At 45.0% G+C, this 19,757-nt stretch overlaps 1 protein-coding gene across 1 annotated transcript in view; it reads right to left on the reverse strand.

Annotated features, from left to right (window-relative positions):
* SLX4IP (SLX4 interacting protein) overlaps positions 1 to 19,757 on the reverse strand; it is a 259,813-nt gene that overhangs the window by 206,673 nt on the left and 33,383 nt on the right. Inside the window, exon 2 of the mRNA XM_068232488.1 lies at positions 18,944 to 18,993. Within this exon, the coding sequence (XP_068088589.1) occupies positions 18,944 to 18,967 (24 nt within the window). The 5' untranslated portion in view covers positions 18,968 to 18,993. The remainder of the gene's footprint in view (positions 1 to 18,943; positions 18,994 to 19,757) is intronic.

The raw sequence follows: 19,757 nt of genomic DNA on the forward strand, positions 1-19,757 counted from the left end.
TGATTGTAGGGCTAAAGCCCACTAAAGCACTTTCAGCAGCGGTTTATGCTCAGGGTTATTTCTTGGGCAGGGCAACCGCCCTGGGCGCAGACCGGCAAGTAGAAGAAGGGAGGGGGGGGCGCAGGCAGAAGGACATAACCGCTAGTGCGCTGGTGACTCGCAGTGCAGCCAAATGGAAGAGGAAAGAAGATTACCAGCGCAATCACCTTCCTTGACTCCTCCTCGGCTGCCTGCGTCAGACGTCAAGTCATCATCACGTCACCACCGCGTGATGACACCTCATATCCTGTAGCGGTGCTGCAGGCTGTCAGTGCACGGCACCCATGGGGGAGTTGGCTTTCCGGGCTCTCTTCGCCTATGTGTTTTCCTGGTCCCTAATAAGTGGCCAGATCTACTTGTGACCTACTTGTGACCTGTGGCTGTGTGACTGTCCCTAAAGAGTAAAGGTTCGGGAGTCCACAGGGGTGGGGGGATGGGGGCGCTATTTTCACACCCTTGCCCTAGGTGCAATGTAGCCTAGAAACTACCCTGTGTATGCTATCTAGGAATCACCGGCGAATCTAAAAATTGCCATGCCAATGAAAGTGGATGGAGGCGAGCCCTGGGTGTGGTACGTCGATCACATGCCCCTTGCCGTGAGCATTCTGTGCAAGCGCGGTTCTCCAAAGACAGAACCACAATTGCGCAGAATGCTCACGCCGACGGGCGCGTGATCGATACAGGCCGCGCATGCACAGTTGTGCAGGACTCCGGGCAAAGTTGCACACTAGCAGAACCACCAGTGGGAGCACGGAGGGGACCTAAAGGACGCCTAGGGACCTCACGGGCCAAGGGGGGCTGGAGGAAGCCCCCGGTAAGTGCAGAATTTCATTTTTAGCCACTGCTCAGGGTCCCTTAAGTTATTGGATTGCTGCAAAATCGTTCTTCAGTGAGTATACATAGCGATTTCAAAGCGATGCTGCAGCTCTTGTACTACCCAGAAGCAAACAGCTTACCCCAAATCCCCTGCAGAACTTAAAAACCGCAAATCGCAATCACTAGCGCTAAAATAAAATCACTCCAAAATACGTTGGGAATCGCTGCTGAAATTACGCTGCTTGAGGCGCCCTACACACTGGGAATCGCAAAATCACTAGCGTTTTACAAATAGATTTTCCAGCGGGTTTTTACTGACAAGGAAAGCGATTTTGGAGTTATTGCATTTTGTGATTCTATAATTTTGAAACGCAATTGCTCCAAAATTGCTAAAAAATGTCGCAAGCAGCACTTTTGTGATTTCAGCAAATTGCTGGCGATCGCCAAATGTTAAAACTGCCTTACACGATAATTACAGTAGCGTTTTTCAAAACTGAAAAGGCTGCTGAAATCGCTAGTAAAACACTCCAGTGTGCATGAGGACGTACAAAACGTTGAGTGATTGCAGCCGCGATCAGGCATAACAGGTTCTCTGCCTCTTGCATCCACTAAATTGCAGGTTTTCAAAAATATCAGTGCTACAGCCGGATTTCCCTTACACTTGAGTGCAATTCCAATATATCTAACCTCACTCAGAAACATCAATGTGGGCAGGAGTTAGAAAAGGATCATCTAACCTTATTGCTGTTGGGGGCTGTTTGGTCAACCATGTGCCTATGGCAGTGACTAGGACTGTGCCTGCCAAAATCTGAAACCTAACTTGTATCTATGGCCTGTAACCCATCGCATACATAACAATTATAATTACCACTGTACATCAAGGATCATTTTGCTCTCCTCTGGTCTATGTTGCATACCTTACTGCTACATCAGCCCTTGGATGGACCTCATGTTTGCGCTCAGTTTGAGCCAACATCTAATAGTTGTAAAGGTGGCCATACATCAGGCGACTTGGCGGCCGATCAACCATCCGATTTGATTATTATAATCGAAATGGATGAAAATTGGTGCCACCAACTGCATGCCCTTGCTAAGAAAGCAGGTGAGGTGCTCGTGTATGCAGAGGAGGAATCCCAGAAGCCAACGGGGGACAAGCGGAGGTCGCGGACAGGTAATGTATACCTTGCACTGGGCACTGGGGGGGCACATTTAGGGGGATAGCGCCGGGGAGGCGAGGCGGATGGATGCGGCATCACAATGTCGATTCCGGATCGATTTCAGCATGAAATTGATCGGGAATCTGCCTGCGGTGTATGGGCAGCTGACAGATCTCTCTTATCAGATTCGATTAGAGAGAGAATTGTCTCTTAGTTGAATTTGCCCATCATCACTAGATGTACGGCTATCTTAAGAGTACAAACTGTTCGGTCCACATCCTTCAGGGCCCATTCACACTGGGACGGTGCGGTGCAGTATTTTTACCATACCACATCGCAGGGCAATGAAAGTCTATGGTCAGGGGTGTAACTAGGAATAACTGGGCCCCCCTGGGAAAATTTGGAAGGGGCCCCCTACTTCCCCCCCCCCCTCGCTTTCTGCACAGGTAAACTGAGAACCACTGTTATTCAATTGCCTAGTGCACACTTGAATGTGATTTCCCCATGCAGATAAAAACATCAGGGCCCCCTGGGGCTTCTGGTCCTCCCCTGCGGCTGCATCCCTTGCAGGGTCTATTGTTATGCCCCTGTCTATGGTGCTTTCATATTGACGCGGTGCAGCACGATGCAACAGAAGTGGCATTTTTACGCCACATTCCAAACCCGAGGGAAAACCTACTTTACCGCGCGGTTCTGCTGCGACCTGGGGTTGGGCCAGAAGTCATGCAAGTCTACGGGGACACGTATCTTGTAAAATGCCTGCCGCAAGCATCGTGGAAGCATATTTTAGCAATAACGCTTCTGCGCATGTGATTGCTTTGACCACACTCCCTGCTCGGCCGGCTGCTAGACCGGGATTACTGCGTACTAACACAGTAATCCCCAAAGGCATCTTTCTGGTCCGGGGGCCGCACCGCACCGCTGCTCCTCAGTCTGAACCCGGCCTGACACAAAACAATGATGCCACAGAATTTATAAGGATGCAACAAAAACATGGTTAGTGTCACATCCAATCTTTATCATAAAATAAAGCTAACGTCTGCATTGTAACCAAGCGCAACCTCAACCCGAACACTGCGAATCCCGCACAGAAGACTTGGGCGCAGCCGGTGCCACCACAGACTATAGGAAATATGGCTAAAGTGCCGCACAGCGAGTAACTTCAGCTGTAGTTACTTTTAAAACATTGTAATTTGGCCGCCAGCAATAGCTGGAAGCCGAATTACATCATTCCCCACCATCCACGTGGACCTGGAGGGAGAATAGTAATGAATGCCGCCAGGGCTTGTGCAGCAGCCGGATAAGCCATACCGGCTGTATACTGCGCCCAGGTCTCCCGGCGGCGAATTCTCTCGTACGCACCTCAACTATAGGTGTTCATTAGGTGTTCCACAGCACGTCTATCACAGCAGTTGGGAGGCTGAACTACAGTATGAAAACAATGCTGCATGTAACTTTTCAGAACTACAATTGACCAACTTTGCCATATCAAGTTACCAATATTTTGATGACGTTACACAGGGCCTTTTTTAGGCATAGGCAACCCTGGCATATGCCTGTGTTGCTAACTGTAGGAGAGATAATCTTTGCACACTAAACTTTATGTAATTCTTACAGCCAATCGCTAATTCCATTAAGAAAGGGATGGGTGGTAATTTTAAAAAGTAACTGTCGGGCATAAAATCAATTCTTTATTTTTATCTGGTAAACAAGTAATAAGGATGCTAACCAGGCAATCCAAAAGTTAAACTGTCCATTACCTTTCTTGTAAATAAATGATCATTCCCCAGTTTACCTGACTTATTTGGTACACACAAAATTTGGTACACAAAGAGCAAGTTGCAGGGCATGCTGGGTTGTCCTTTTTTGCCTCTCTACTTCCCCTCAGACTTAACTAATGCAGCCTCATTGGCTGAAGCCTCCTTCCCTCCTGCCTTCCCCTCCCACACCTCTGTTCCTCTCTTACTGGCCAATATGGGCAGCACAGTGGTGTAGTGGTTAGCGCTCTCGCCTTGCAGTGCTGGGTCCCTGGTTCGAATACCAGCCAGGTCAACATCTGCAAGGAACATCTGGTGGAACAGACCCTACCCCAAAAATAAACTCTTGCTTAGCTGAGCTTCAGGCATGGATGAATGATAACTGGTTGAAACTGAATGCTGACAAAACTGAGGTCCTGTTTGTCCAAAGCCAGTGCTCGCCATCAAAACAGCTCTATCCTAAAGCAACACCAATCAGGATTGGGAATTCAGACATAAACAGCTCCAACCTTGTGCGCAGCCTTGGCGTACTAATCGATGGGGAATTGAGTTTCAGAAACCAAATTTCATCTGTAGTTAAATCTTCCTTCTTTCATCTGAAGAACATTGCAAAGATTAAACATCTGATTCCCCCAGAGGATCTTCAAACCCTAGTCCACGCCTTCATCACATCACGGCTGGACTACTGCAATGCCCTTTATGCTGGCCTCCCCAAAAAGGACCTGCGTCGCCTGCAATTAGTGCAGAATGCTGCTGCCAGATTGCTAACAAACCAGCCTCGCCACTGTCACATTACACCGATCCTTCGCTCACTGCACTGGCTACCAGTAGAATGGAGAATACTCTTCAAGATTGGACTGCTGACATTCAAATCCCTGCACAATCTGGGCCCTGGATACATGAAGGACTTGCTGAAGCTGCACCACACCTCTCACAACCTCAGATCAGCAAGTTCTATAAACTTGGTCACTCCCAGAGTGCACCTCAAAAAATCTGGAGACAGAGCCTTCTGTCATGCTGCCCCTACTCTTTGGAACTCCCTACCACACCCAGTAAAGACAGCACCATCCCTGGAGCTATTCAAATCCAGACTGAAAAGCCACCTGTTTAGCCTGGCATTTCCAGATTTATAAAATTCTTCCTCTGTACCACGATGGTCGGAGCCATGCTTATGCGCTTTGAGTCCCACGGGAGAAAAGCGCTTTACAAATGTTATTTGTTGTTGTTGTTGTTGAGTTTGTATGTTCTCCCTGTGTCTGCGTGGGTTTCCTCCGGGCACTCCAGTTTCCTCCCACATCCCAAAAAACATACAGATAAGTTAATTGGCCTGCCCCCCAAAAAATTGGCCCTAGACCATACATGCACAACACGATACATACATATGACTATGGTAGGGACTAGATTGTGAGCCCCTCTGAGGGACAGTTAGTGACAAGACAATATACTCTGTACATCGCTGTGTAATATGTCGGCGCTATATAAATACTTAAATAAATATTTCTCATGCTGAGACAATGCACTTTCTATAGTGAAGGGCAGGAAAATCAGGCAGAGGAGACTAAGGGAGGAAATTACATCAGAATTGGCTTCAAAATAGCCACACTTAAAATGGGAAATGCTAAGAAGGATTTTCTCTTTTTTTTACTGTAGAAAAATCACTAAAATCAAAACGTGGACAGTGCAATACATCTGTTATGCAAGTAGAGCAAGTATTTATCTACTAATATATGTGTTTATTTTTCTAAGATAGCATGGCTGACAGCTCCTCCTTAACACCTAAATGAGCACTGGTGTGTCAATTGTTGCAACTGATTGGATTTCCACAGTGGCGTAGCTAAGAAGCTATGGGCCCCAGTGCAAGTTTTACAATGGGGCCCCCCAAGCACTCTATACATAACAATTGATACTACGCACCAGTGTCAGAGGTGCAAGCAGGGGATGGAAAACAGTTTGTTAATGATTACTGCTACTCAAAGCATCTGTACGAGTGATTATTACCAGCACTGGGCCAATAGAGAGCTTATATTGCGCTTGAGGGAGGGCCTCTCGGGGCCCCTCTGACTCAAGGGCCCTGATGCGGTTGCTACCTCTGCAACCCCTATTGCTACGCCACTGGATTTCCAATATAATATTGTACCCTGTAAAAACCCAGGCTGTACATAAACAGTACAATGTTTATAAAGTGGATACACAGCTCAAAACTGTTATTAGAAGGGTTTGTTGTATGGTTCAGTGAATTTAGGCCAGTGAGATGTCTAGGGCCTGGTAATAATTACCATTTAACATTAATTTTGAGAAAAACATTTCTTTGTAAACTATCAATTTCTTATTGGTGCCCACAAAGCTAATTGATGTAGGCTGTGATCTTCCTGTTCATGAGACTAGGGTAGATTTTTTCTCCGATTACTAATGTTATTTCCCAGGTCCAGTATATACTTGCTTTTACTAATAACTCTAATCACGATTCATCTCTCAGCAGGACTATTTCAGACCATCCATTTTATCTGTTATTATGCATTGGGGAGAACTAAATGAACTGTTAGTCTAAACATGCGTCACAGTTATCTCCTGTTAATATATATTAGGAAACCGCCTCAGTTCTCGGTTTGGAAGAACTGGTTCTGAGTGTCGAGGTCTTCACGGATTTTCTTTACACTTTTAAAAAGCAATGATGTATATTATACAGCAGGATAATGCTGTGCATTATTGTAGGTCGGTATACTAGCTTGCAGTAAAAGAAAGCAGCTATTTCAATTGTGACAGATATTTCCTTTCAGGAATGGTTCTTGATTCTTTCAAAGTTTCTATAATGATGCAGCGTAAACATATAGATCAACAGCACCATCTAGTGACTATTCTCTATACATGCCCTGTTATTCAAACAGTTTTTCGACTTTGTTAGAGGGATAGGGAGGCTGCCATATCTATTTCAATACCAGTTGTCTGGCAGTCTTACTGATCTCTTTGGTGGCAATAGTGGAACAAAATGCACATTGCCTGGCTGTCCTGCTGATCCTCTGCCTCTAATACTTTTAGCGCATCATCAGGCTGCCTCCGAATGGCCACCAAAGGTGCGCTGAGCCCCCCCAAGAAACTACAAACGCACCTTGAAACCAAACAGAAGCTCTGCATAAACATCAATAAGCAATGCATTTACATAGGAGCAGCTGACCAAAGTTACTTACATTTGTACATGGCGAGGAAAGGAACAGCGCTACTTAAAAACAGATTGCAGTCATATAGATTCAATGTGTTTTTACGTTTTTAAGTAGCGCTGTTCCTTTCCTCGCCATGTACAAATGTAAGTAACTTTGTTCAGCTGCTCCTATGTAATAGCATTGCTTATTGATGTTTATGCAGGGCTTCTGTTTGGTTTCAAGTTGCGTCTGTAATTTCTTGGGGGGGCTCAGCGCACCTCTGATTGGTGGCCATTCAGAGGCGGCCTGATGATGCGCTGATCCGCGCCTTTGCGCAATTTTGAATTTTTATTTGGTAGCGCACCCAGGCTATGCATCTGGTTAATTTTGGATTAGTTAGTGTTAGGGCCCCTCCCATGGGGGATGACTTCTTCGCAGTGGGAGGGACGAGTACTTAATAAGTTGCATGCAAGCTATTATGGAAATCAACATCCTTCAATGGTAGACAGGTGCATTTTATTTGAATGCTGGGTGTGTATTTTATCCCACTAGTGGGGCTTGCACTCTCAAGCAGGTAGTCATAAGGATGCAATCTGTTTTTAAGTAGCGCTGTTCCTTTCATCGCCATCTAATACTTTTAGCCATAGACCCTGAACAAGCATGCGGCAGATCAGATGTTTGACTAACATTTGACTGAATTAGCTGCATGCTTGTTTCAGGTGTGTGATTCAGACACTACTGATGCCTGAAAGATCAACAGGACTGCCAGGTAACTGGTATTGCATAAAAGGAAATAAATATGTACATGTTTATCTGGCTTGTCAACGGGGACCCAATTGGCACCAAAACAATCGTTTGCAAATGGTCAGGTAGGTGTGCGTAAGGGTGTGTGTGTGTGTGTGTGTGTGTGTGTGTGTGTGTGTGTGTGTGTGTGTGTGTGTCTGTCTGTCTGTCTGTCTGTCTGTCTGTCTGTCTGTCTGTCTGTCTGTCTGTCTGTCTGTCTGTGTGTGTGTCTGTCTGTCGTGTGCAAAAAAATTGACACTCAACTAGCTTGAGTGCGGACCCTTCCTTGGAATCACTAGAGTGGAATGGCTGCATTTTGGAATTGCATTCAGACCTGCCTACCACTGACTGGATTACACCATTGCCAGAGGCCATGTTTGGCCTATTAGGGAGAGGTGAGTTTGATGGTGGAGCAGGAAGTAGAAGGTAGACTCAGGATGTTTATGGTGAGGATCTGGCCATCAGCGATTCATTTCTATAAACATTTAAACAAAGCCATTCCCAGGTTCGAATATGGGCCACGAAACTATCTGCATGGAGTTTGTGTGCTCTCCTGCTAGTTATGTTCTCCTCTCACATAAACTGCAGTGAAGAGATTTTCTGAGTACAGTAGTTGCAATTTTTTAGTGATTTGTATGATGCTTGAAATTGGGCCAATCCAAATACTTCATCATCAACTGCATCATCAACTGGCATCAACTGCATCTGATTGGTCCAATTTCAAGCTGCATACAAACAAACAAATTTGTATCAGCTTTAAAAATCATATGCACAGCATCATCTTCCAAACCTCCTTGACATACAGATTTGTTAGGAGTACTACACAGTGCAGTATATATGCTTTTTTAACATCCCTTTATGCTTTTGATCAATGAAAAGCTTTGCTCAGGTACATTAATATATTGATAAGTCAATCTTTTAATCTCAGTACTTACTATATTAGATGTGGCAAGCTAAGCACCCTCTGGAGTATATGTACCACATAGTGAGAACCTAAAGCCTAGAAGACCTCCAACCATCCTTCGACATGTTTCAATAGTCCCTCATATCCTACTGCTTCAAACCTGCCTACTCATTGTCCTTCAGAGCAAAACCGGTCGGGGATTGCCACAATAGAATAGAGCGCCCAGCATGCTTGTGAGCGGATGACGAGGAGACAGGGAAATGGAGCCGATCACAACAAGTGGATGGAAAGTCTCTGTTGACTCATGCTATTTTGTATGTACCCTAACCGGACATACTATTCTAAAAGTTGAGAGTTTTATTTGTATTTGTATGATTAAACGGTAGGTCTAAACGATTTTTGGTTATAAACCAAAAATCGTGTGCAGCAGCAAGACAATCTTGCGGCAGTTTTCGCTGCTGGTACCTGCTCAGCTCCCGTCCCCTCCTCCAGTAAGTTCCATTCCCATTCGGCTTCACCGCATTGCTGCACGGTGAGCCGCGGTGAAGAGGCAGTGAGAGTTCGGCGCTCGTACCAGGAAGTGTGACATCACTTACTGGCAGCCACCGTTGCTAGGCAACACTCACCTCTTCCCCATGGCGCACTGCGTAGCAATACAATGCAGTGAAGCCGAATGGGAACAGAACTTACTGGAGGAGTGGACCGGGTGCGGAGCAATTTCTGACAGAAATCGTACAATTCAATCTTTTTCTAAAATCATTCAGGCCTATTAAACGGTTAAGAAGGTAATGTACTATCTAGCTTCATTCCATTGCATGGTATATGGGCGGAGAGATCGATAGAGACCCAGCTTGCCAGCGGCCATTCAGACCAGAGGGGTATACATTGCACGCTTTATGACAGTGTAATCGGTCATTAAATTTAGTGATTGAACACCTGCATGGGGTGTGGTGGCAGCTGTATTACCGCTCACTGGATCAAGCACCAGCAAAGAAAGACTGTTACACATTCTCCTCACTACCATTCATTATTGGGCAGCTCATCTCTATCACCACCAACCCTCATCAACTGTATACTTTCACCCCATAGATCTCAAAAGCATGCCTAAAACCAAAATTAAGTAGAAACAAAAAAAACAAAAACAAAAACAAAAAAAAGGGAGAGAAAAGATACTGATGTCGCTAGTGGGAAGCCTCTGGAGAGTTCGGAGACTAGCCCGACCCTCTCGCTCCAAAACCTTCCAAGGAAAAAAGCTCTCCATGAGCACTTCGTTCCACTGGGAGTGTGCGGGCCTAACACGCACATGCCCAGTATGGATAAGCTCACACATGGACAGGGGTGTGGAAACAAGAAGAAGAGGGTGTGGGGCAGCAATGGAGGGGCTTGAAGGGGATTTGAGAAGTATTTGAACCATCCTGAGGTTTCCCACTAGTGAGTAAAGTATCCAAATTTCAAATCCTGTCTTGTCACAGGTATAGTTTAATCTTAACCACTTAAGAACCGCATGATTTTAAGAAGGTTATGGATTAGGGTCTGTACCTGGGCATCATCCCTAATCAATGCCCCAGTTTTGCGGAATCCTCTCCATGTCCTATTAGGCTGCCCATACCCCAATCTATTCCCTACTCAAAATATTCTCATCAATTTTATCTTTACTGTAACTAAAATCAAAATAGCGGCAGCCTGGAACACCCAATCTCTTTCATTTGAAGCGGTCAAGAACAGGCTCGGCAATATCTTGTTCTTCGAGAAATTGAGGGCCCGAATGAATGACAATATGAAAAGGTTTCACAAAATCTGGGACCCATTAATAACCTACTTACTAAACCCTGAACAAATAGCGATGGTGCGTAATCAATGACCTTGTCATGGTTACTTCTCATAAGCAAGGATAACTTGTATAAGGAGGATCAGCTGGGGCATCCCTCGTCTCCGGAACTTCTACAACTTTTCTACGACTTTTCCCTTTTCCTTCTCTATCCTTACTTTCCTACACTTTTAAACTTCTTTTTGCACCTTGTTTTATCCGCTGAATCCCTTTTATTTTAGATCTTACTGTGGAGTTATGGATGCTAGATCTTCATACCACGATATTATAATGACCACTAAATTAAAACGAAGTCACTTCTTTCCAGTTTACAGTCTATATCTATTGTTGCAGTTAGTACCTAACTGATTCGATCAATGCTTGTGCTAGCTAGTTAGCAAAACCGGACTTCGCTGGAAGACAGGTTTCATGGCCAAAGGTACTGGACAAGATACAGTTGGTTAGTCCCCATCCGACCCCATTGGGGCTAGTGACGGATGTCGGGTTATCCTGCAAGTTTGCATCCCGGACATTTTGCCTGATTACACCTGGGAATTAATGTTTAATCCTTCAGTTATGTGATATATGATAAATAGTGTCCTATGATTGTATAAGTTACAATAAGTTTAGCATCAAATGACTGTATTGCTTTTGCTTACCCCTATAACTGCAATGTCATGTTGTAAAATTGTTCTCTCTCCTTCAAAATTTTTCTTCAATAAAAACGATTGAAACAAAAACAAACAAACAAAAAAAAAGAACCGCATGATTTTTCTACTATCTGTGCTGGGTGGGCTCTTCAGCCCCCAGCACAGATCAGATTTCAGGCAGGACGACCAGATTTCCCCCCCCTTTTTGCCCCCCTGTGATGATCGCTGCTGCAGCAGCTGTTGCTGGAAGTAGTAGTGCTGCAGCTCAGGCAGTTCTGATCTATTTCCATGCAAACTGCATAGCTTTGTCTGTCTTTCCCTGCTGTCAGCTTGTGACTGATTATCATTCACCTGTGTGGGAATCTGCATGTCTGCTCCCATTGGATGACCTCAGTATAAAGATCTGCTTCCTGCAGGGTTTCCTTGGGTTTTCATAGCTTCAGCTTAAGCCTGTCTTGCTGTCGCTTTAGCCCCCGATCGTGTTTCTTGTTAAAGATACTTTGCTGGTCTTTGCATCATATATTGGTTCATTGCCAATATATATGCATACCAGCACGTTTATTATTTTCCTTGTATTTGTGTTACGTTGATATATCAGTGTTGCTGATATATACGTACACGAACTGTTTATTTCCTGTGTTCAGTTAGTCAGTTTTCCAGCACGTTTTGGTAGTTTGCGCGTTCCGTGACCACCCGTGCTGAGCTAGTTATCCTGTTCCTGGTCCTGTTTGTGGATTGCGTTCATCTCTGCGAAGAGATAACGAATCCTTCTGAATCCTGTTCTGTTCCTGTTTGTGGATTGCGTTCATCTCTGCGAAGAGATAACGAATCCTTCTGAATCCTGTTCTGTTACTGTTTGTGGATTGCGTTCATCTCTGCGAAGAGATAGCGAATCCTTCTGAGTCCTGTTCCCTGTGTTACTCCATTCCTAGTCAGCGTTCCTGCTTATGTCATATATCGGTTCATTGCCGATATATACATATGTTAGTCAGACGTTACAAATAGTTTCATTGATAGCTGTAATTGTAATACGCTAGGAAAACATACTTATTGTATATTTATCTGTGTTACGTTCACCTATCTTAATCCTGCTATTTTCTGACTATCCTGTCCTGTCTTTGTGAGGCACGCCATCGCCGCATCGCATTGGCTGCCTCATTCCAGTCTGTCTGGTTTTGGACGCTTGCTGTCGCTAAGTAGCCGCTAGCTAGCAAGCGTTCATTCTGTCTACCTGTCCTGATCTCCTCAGTTCTGGTTTGTGCGCTCAGCGCTACTTTGCGCTGAGACGTTATAACGAAAGCATTGTTTGTGGCTGTCAGATCTGCACCGGCTCTGTGCGCCACAATCTCCTATTGGAGTCAGTCCTCCCCTCCACTATACTAGGGATAGCCTGTTTCCTGGTGCTAGTGTGTGTACCTCCTCCACGCCAGCTCATGCGTTGCATGCTGACTGTGGAGAATACACCACCAAGCCTTACATTATGAAAACCCCATTACCAATCCCCATTGTGGGGGGGATTCCCAGAAAGTATGACACTGTTAATTATGGTTCCTGTTCCTTTAAGAAATTTGAAGAACTTAGCTCTGAAACAGAAAATGAGTTTTTCTCTGAATGTGCCAGGTTCCTGGCCAATCCCGATCTCCAAGCGACTCCTGTTTCAACCTGGGCACTCCAGCTAGTTTATATTTTGTTTAAAGGGCAATTGCTTCAGTGGGCATGTGATGTTCTCAATCATTCCGATTTGAATGAGAGACCACTGGAATTTCTAGCGTTTGTGATCCATAACTGGTTGCGCATAGATCCATTGCCTTTTCCTCTAAATGAACTCCTGGCAGCAGGCCAATCAGCTGCTCCTTCAATTGCTTGCAAGAATGAGCAGCAAGCAGAAAGTGTTACTGATAATTTTCCTGCAGCTTTGAATAAATCATCAAAAACCGCAAGGTCAAAGGCAAAACGCAAACGTTCTAAAAAACGTGTCCAATCTGCAGAGTCGTTATCCTTAGCGACTGAGACCTATAATGAGATTCTGCCATTAACAGATAATGAAATGCAATTGTCTTTCAGGGGAGTTAAATGGACTTATGAAACTACTAATGAACTTTCATCACTGGCTAGGGAAAATAAAGATTTTTGTTTAAAAGAATTATCTGAGTATGATTATGAGGAGATATTACAGAGTATTGAACAAATCAACTTATTTGTGAAGCAAGGAAAGTTTGCATACACTACAGTTAAACACTTGCTACAGGTATTAGAGATTCTTAAGAATAAGGAATCTGCCAATCACCTGCTAATTAACCCAATATATGTCCCTGCCACAATCATATCTGCAAACTGTGATCTGCCTGTTAAGTATGCTTGGAATCCTCCATTTGAGAAAGGAGAGATGGAAGCTCTGGTCAATGAATGGAAGAATGATTCAAGTTCATTTTGTCAATTTTACAGTGCAAAAAGTGAATTAGTATTGAATGCATGCATTAAGTCTGCCTATAACCTAATAAAAACTGGTGTGTGTGGGTATGACTTTGTGGCTCCATTGATCGATGTGTGGAAAATGATTTTGGATGATTTTTATGCGATTCAATCAGTTGATACCAGAGAAGACACACTGTCAATTGGAGACTGTCCCACTTCTCCAGTTACTGAGTCCCTGCCATGTCTTGTGAATGTTCCTGTAACTCCACCCTGTACCATGGATAACTCAGTGTTACTTCCCAGTAAAACAGAAGCCACTGATACTTTCTTAACTTTGCCCTGCACAAATTTCTCAGCAGAGAATCCAGAGGTCCTGCTGACTTCTGAGTCCAGCCTAGCCAGTACTCATGAGTCTTTCTTCAGTGAAACAGACACCAGAAAAATCTTGCCTGTCTCTGCAAACACTTCTGCAGAAATTACCCGTGTTAATAAAGTTCAACTCCTGTCTGATCCAGCAGATGCCAATAGATGCACTACATCAGTTTCCGAGTCCCAGCAATCCTGTCCAGAAATCTCAGAACCCCAGCATCTGAATTTTACAATTTTACAATTGAATGGTGATTCAGATGCGCAAACATTGTGTCTTGATCTTCCTGTTTCTACACCTCGCTCTAGTTTCGTGAATAGCTCAGAGCATCTGCTCTGTGAACCTGAAATCGCAGAATTATTACCTTGTTCAGAAAATGTTCCAATAAATTTGCCCTGTACCATGAATTGTGCTGTAGATCTCTCCAATGAAACTCAGGTCACAGAATCATTATGCTGTCCAGCAGGTGCTTCCATGGTTTTGCCCTGCAATATGGACTGTTCAGTGATCCTGTCCAGTGAAGCTGTGGTCGCAGAGTCTTATGCTTCACCCAGTACTTTGGATATTTCAAACCCTCTAGCAGAAGGGTCTGAGGCACTGCTTACCTCAGTTGGTGTTGCAGTAATATTCACTTGTCTAGCAGCTGTTTTGGAATTACAGTCTGCTCTAATAAAACTTGATGAATTTCTGCCCAGCAAAGCAGAAGCCATTGAAATATTGTCCTCGTCAGCAAGTGTGTCAGATACCTTGCCCTGTACACAGTCTGATTTAACCAATGTTGTTGAGTCCCTCTCCAGTGTTGTAACAGCCGAGGAACTCCAGCCCTGTCCTCTGCATGTTTCAGAAGTCTTGCCCTGTAACATGGATAATTCTGATTCTCTGGTCAAAATAACAGAAGTCTCAGAATTTCAGTCTGATTTAGTAAGCATTCCTGAAACCCTGCCTTGTATCCTGAAAGATTCTGGTTCTCTGGCCGCTGTGGCAGAGGTTCCAGAGTCCCCTTCCTGTCCAGGGAATTCCTCAGTTTTGCCTAGTCCAGTGGGGGCTGCTGCAATGCTGACTTGTTCTGCAGCGCCTCATGAGCTCCAATCCAGTATATTAAATGAGTCTCTGTCCAGTCCAGAGGTAGTTGTGGAGTCCCTATCTGGTTCAGTGCATACATCAGAAGATTTGTCCTGTCTTGTTAGTGCCCCTGAATCTGATTTGTTACTGACTTTGCTGGAATCAGCGACATCTAAGTCTGATCCTGCATTCTCGTGTAAAAATCCAGTAGTTGCGAAGTCTAGTCATGATGATTTTTTTTTGGCCGGTCCTGGTTTTGGTCCCGTCTTGGCTGACCCTGAGGCTCACAGTTCCTTGACGTGCCCAGAGGTTTCTCTTGTGCCAGTGTGCCCAGATGTTCTTAGTGTGCCAGAATGCCCAAGTGTGTCTAAGGTGTTAGCGTGCTCTGATGCTTCCTTAGTGGGAACATGTTCTGATGTTGCCAGTCTGCCTGCATGCCCAGAGATGGTTCTGGTCCCTGAAAGCCCTGATATTGATGTTTGTCCTTGTGGCCCTGACTCGGGAATTGCCCTAGGTTCCATAGGGGTTCTTGATAGTTCTCCATGTGAGCCTAAGGGGCATTCTGACCTATGGGGATCTCTTTGGAGCTTCAAGGTGTTCTGGGAGGTCTCTGAGAAAACTTGTCCTGGTGCCTTGGACTGGTTCAACAGTGGGTTTTGTGTTGGTAAAGACAGTACCGGTGGGCATTGCAAAGGCTTTGGCGTTTCTGAACGGTTCCTGGAAGGCGGTGGGTATCGCTCAGGGAATTTCGGAGGGCTTTCTTCTGGAAATCATGGTTCTGATGGGTGTCACATTGGGGCTTGTAGTACTGATGGGCATGGTTCTGTAGGTTCTGGTTCTGATGGGTCCAGTCTTGTGGGGACTGATTCTGGAATTCGGTCTTGCCGGGCTGTCCCGGTCATCATGAATTATCAGTCGGACTGTTTTGTTGGGAATTTCAGTTTTGAAAAGCGTCTGGAATCCGCTTTTAAGGGCGGGGGTACTGTGATGATCGCTGCTGCAGCAGCTGTTGCTGGAAGTAGTAGTGCTGCAGCTCAGGCAGTTCTGATCTATTTCCATGCAAACTGCATAGCTTTGTCTGTCTTTCCCTGCTGTCAGCTTGTGACTGATTATCATTCACCTGTGTGGGAATCTGCATGTCTGCTCCCATTGGATGACCTCAGTATAAAGATCTGCTTCCTGCAGGGTTTCCTTGGGTTTTCATAGCTTCAGCTTAAGCCTGTCTTGCTGTCGCTTTAGCCCCCGATCGTGTTTCTTGTTAAAGATACTTTGCTGGTCTTTGCATCATATATTGGTTCATTGCCAATATATATGCATACCAGCACGTTTATTATTTTCCTTGTATTTGTGTTACGTTGATATATCAGTGTTGCTGATATATACGTACACGAACTGTTTATTTCCTGTGTTCAGTTAGTCAGTTTTCCAGCACGTTTTGGTAGTTTGCGCGTTCCGTGAACACCCGTGCTGAGCTAGTTATCCTGTTCCTGGTCCTGTTTGTGGATTGCGTTCATCTCTGCGAAGAGATAACGAATCCTTCTGAATCCTGTTCTGTTCCTGTTTGTGGATTGCGTTCATCTCTGCGAAGAGATAACGAATCCTTCTGAATCCTGTTCTGTTACTGTTTGTGGATTGCGTTCATCTCTGCGAAGAGATAGCGAATCCTTCTGAGTCCTGTTCCCTGTGTTACTCCATTCCTAGTCAGCGTTCCTGCTTATGTCATATATCGGTTCATTGCCGATATATACATATGTTAGTCAGACGTTACAAATAGTTTCATTGATAGCTGTAATTGTAATACGCTAGGAAAACATACTTATTGTATATTTATCTGTGTTACGTTCACCTATCTTAATCCTGCTATTTTCTGACTATCCTGTCCTGTCTTTGTGAGGCACGCCATCGCCGCATCGCATTGGCTGCCTCATTCCAGTCTGTCTGGTTTTGGACGCTTGCTGTCGCTAAGTAGCCGCTAGCTAGCAAGCGTTCATTCTGTCTACCTGTCCTGATCTCCTCAGTTCTGGTTTGTGCGCTTAGCGCTACTTTGCGCTGAGACGTTATAACGAAAGCATTGTTTGTGGCTGTCAGATCTGCACCGGCTCTGTGCGCCACAATCTCCTATTGGAGTCAGTCCTCCCCTCCACTATACTAGGGATAGCCTGTTTCCTGGTGCTAGTGTGTGTACCTCCTCCACGCCAGCTCATGCGTTGCATGCTGACTGTGGAGAATACACCACCAAGCCTTACACCCCCCTAGGGGGATGTCCTGCTGGGGGGTCTGATCGCCGCCGCGCTGTGTGGTCTAGCGGGGCTATTCCCCCTTCTCTCTATGGGCGGTACAGGATAGCGATCCGTCCTGTACCGCCTCTGATAGGCTTCAGCCTATCAGATGGGATCGATCCCCGGCCAATCAGAGGCCAGGGACCGCCGATCTCCTTTACCGTACGATGTAAACACCAGGGATGTCTTCCCCGCATGTTTACATTTCGCCTGCGAGCCGCGATCGGAGGCTCGCAGGCTGTTCACGGAGCCCCCCGCCGTGAACTGACATGGAACGCGTTTTTATGGAAATCGGCGTTAGCTGGTAATTAAGTGGTTAACTGGAGAGTCCTCTTCCTCTCCTGCATCATGATTTTGTGCTCGCTGACCCAATGCCTGCAACTAACATCCCTTAGCAATGTACTGTACATCTCTGAATATACTAGCACTTCCTAACAGTGGCAACACCAGCTTCAATAATTTTTTTGGGGGGGGGGGCACAAAGGGGGCACGATTGCTGGCTGGTGGGGCCCATTTGGGTGATCAAAAATCAAAATTTGTATAGCAAGCTTTAGATATTTTTTCCCTAAAGCAGGTGATAAAAATTAAGGCTAAATAGTTCAGCAATAATAATCAAATGTAAACATCAGAAACAGAACTTAGAGGCTTTTGAATGGAGCAGATTGTCCAAATAATGGTGCTATTATTGAAGACAAGTTCCCTACAGACGTACTTGGCTAGTTGGCCGGCATGCTTTAACCCTAAAGGCCCATACACACGTCGGATTTTTGCGAACGACCCATCGTTTGAACGCTCCGTCGTTCGCACGTCAAATCCGGCGTGTGTACAGACTATAGTTCGGGTCACAAGACTGGTTTTCAGCGATCCGCCGGGCGGATCGCTGAAAACCAGTCTTATCACCCGAACCATAGTCTGTACACACGCCGGATTTGACGTAGCGAACGACGGAACGTTCAAACGACGGGTCGTTTGCAAAAATCCGACGTGTGTATGGGCCTTTACTTGCTAGCAAGCTGCTTCTGTGTGGACAGATAAAGAATTTCAGCCCCCAACCTGTGTCTGATGACTCTACACACGCAAGGGGAGGAATAAAAGGCAGGGGGGAGAGCAACGCTGTGTGTGTGTAATTCCTCATCTTAGTAGCTAAGCATAGCTGGAGAGGAAAAACTAGAGCTTGTATTTTACAGACAGGTATTTTTGAATCTGGATTTTTATCCGGATTCAAAACTTCCTGTCTGTAAAATACAAGCTCTAGTTTATTGGCCAATTTAAAAGAAAGACAGTAAGCTTTCAGCTTGTAAAACATCCAACAATCAGAAGGAGATAGGTAGACTATGTACAAGAGGCATTAATGTGGTGAAAAAACATTTCTCAGCTTTTATTTACATTTGAGCAGGGGGGGGGGGGGGGGGGGGGTTATAGCGCCGCCCATGCTTCCTAAATACAGAAAGATAGGAATTTAGAAGTTGGGGAAAGTGTCACTCAAGATAAGTATTTTCAGCACATATGCACACATAGCAGATTGGGTTCTAAAAGAGGGATAGCTGGGAACTATGTCTGGGTTGGTGGTGCATAGGAGTAAACTGTTGAACTGGAGCACAAATCTATTCCAACACACACAGAAGTATTTTAAAGGTTCCAATGCTACATAGTTGTTTAGAGGGCTGTATTGCTGTATGTGAAATCTAGACAAGATCTGCTGCGTGTAAATTGAAAATGATAACGTCTTTAAAAATGCACATGGTGATTTGTGTAATAATTGGTTCTTACCTTCACCACAAATTTGTTAGACATGATATCACAGTGGCCAGACCTGAGACCTGTAATAAGCAGACAGGATATCAGAGGTAGTAGGCACATTCACATTCCATTACTCAGCAGAACATGGTGGGGCAGGTAAAGCAACACCTTAGGGGGTTGATCCTCACTCACTAAAACTGTTGGCTTTACAGGGACAAAGTGATGATATAAGCACACAGGTGGATGGAATAACAATGGGAAAATAGTTTACCAGGAGATGAACAATACCACACATCACTCACTACAGCAATCAGGCAACTATTACGGTTTTGAAAGCAGAACTATAGTCTGTGGATGCATTTTAGATATACAGTATATGTAAAAAAAAGTTTTTTTCATAAAAATGTCTTGTTTCTGCGTATAATTTATTTACAGTATGTATCATCTAACCTTTGTTATGCCCTAAGCCTTGTGAACGCGCTAGATGGTACTCAGCCAAGGTTGGCTGTCAGGGTCGCTGTTGGCAAGAATCTAGTGTGTGTACAGAGGCCCCAGATACTCCTCAAAGGGAACTAAGCACCCTCCTTTTCCCTGGAATTTTTCCTGGTTTCTAATAGCTATAGGAGCTGCCATGTTCTCCCTCCCCTTCTAGCTGCCCTTATTTACAGAAGTCACAGATGCTATCTTCATACCTTCCCTCTGGATAAACTCTGAAGCAGTTGTGCTAATTACCCCTCTCTGTTGATGAAAGGTATGGTTTACTTCTTGCTAATGTGTGCAATAAAACAATTCAATTAGTCCTTGTCACGGACGGTTGTGGGGCCGCAGGCGCGTCCTGGAACCG

Source organism: Hyperolius riggenbachi, chromosome 4 (assembly GCF_040937935.1).
Source record: "Hyperolius riggenbachi isolate aHypRig1 chromosome 4, aHypRig1.pri, whole genome shotgun sequence".
NCBI classification, from domain to species: domain Eukaryota; kingdom Metazoa; phylum Chordata; class Amphibia; order Anura; family Hyperoliidae; genus Hyperolius; species Hyperolius riggenbachi.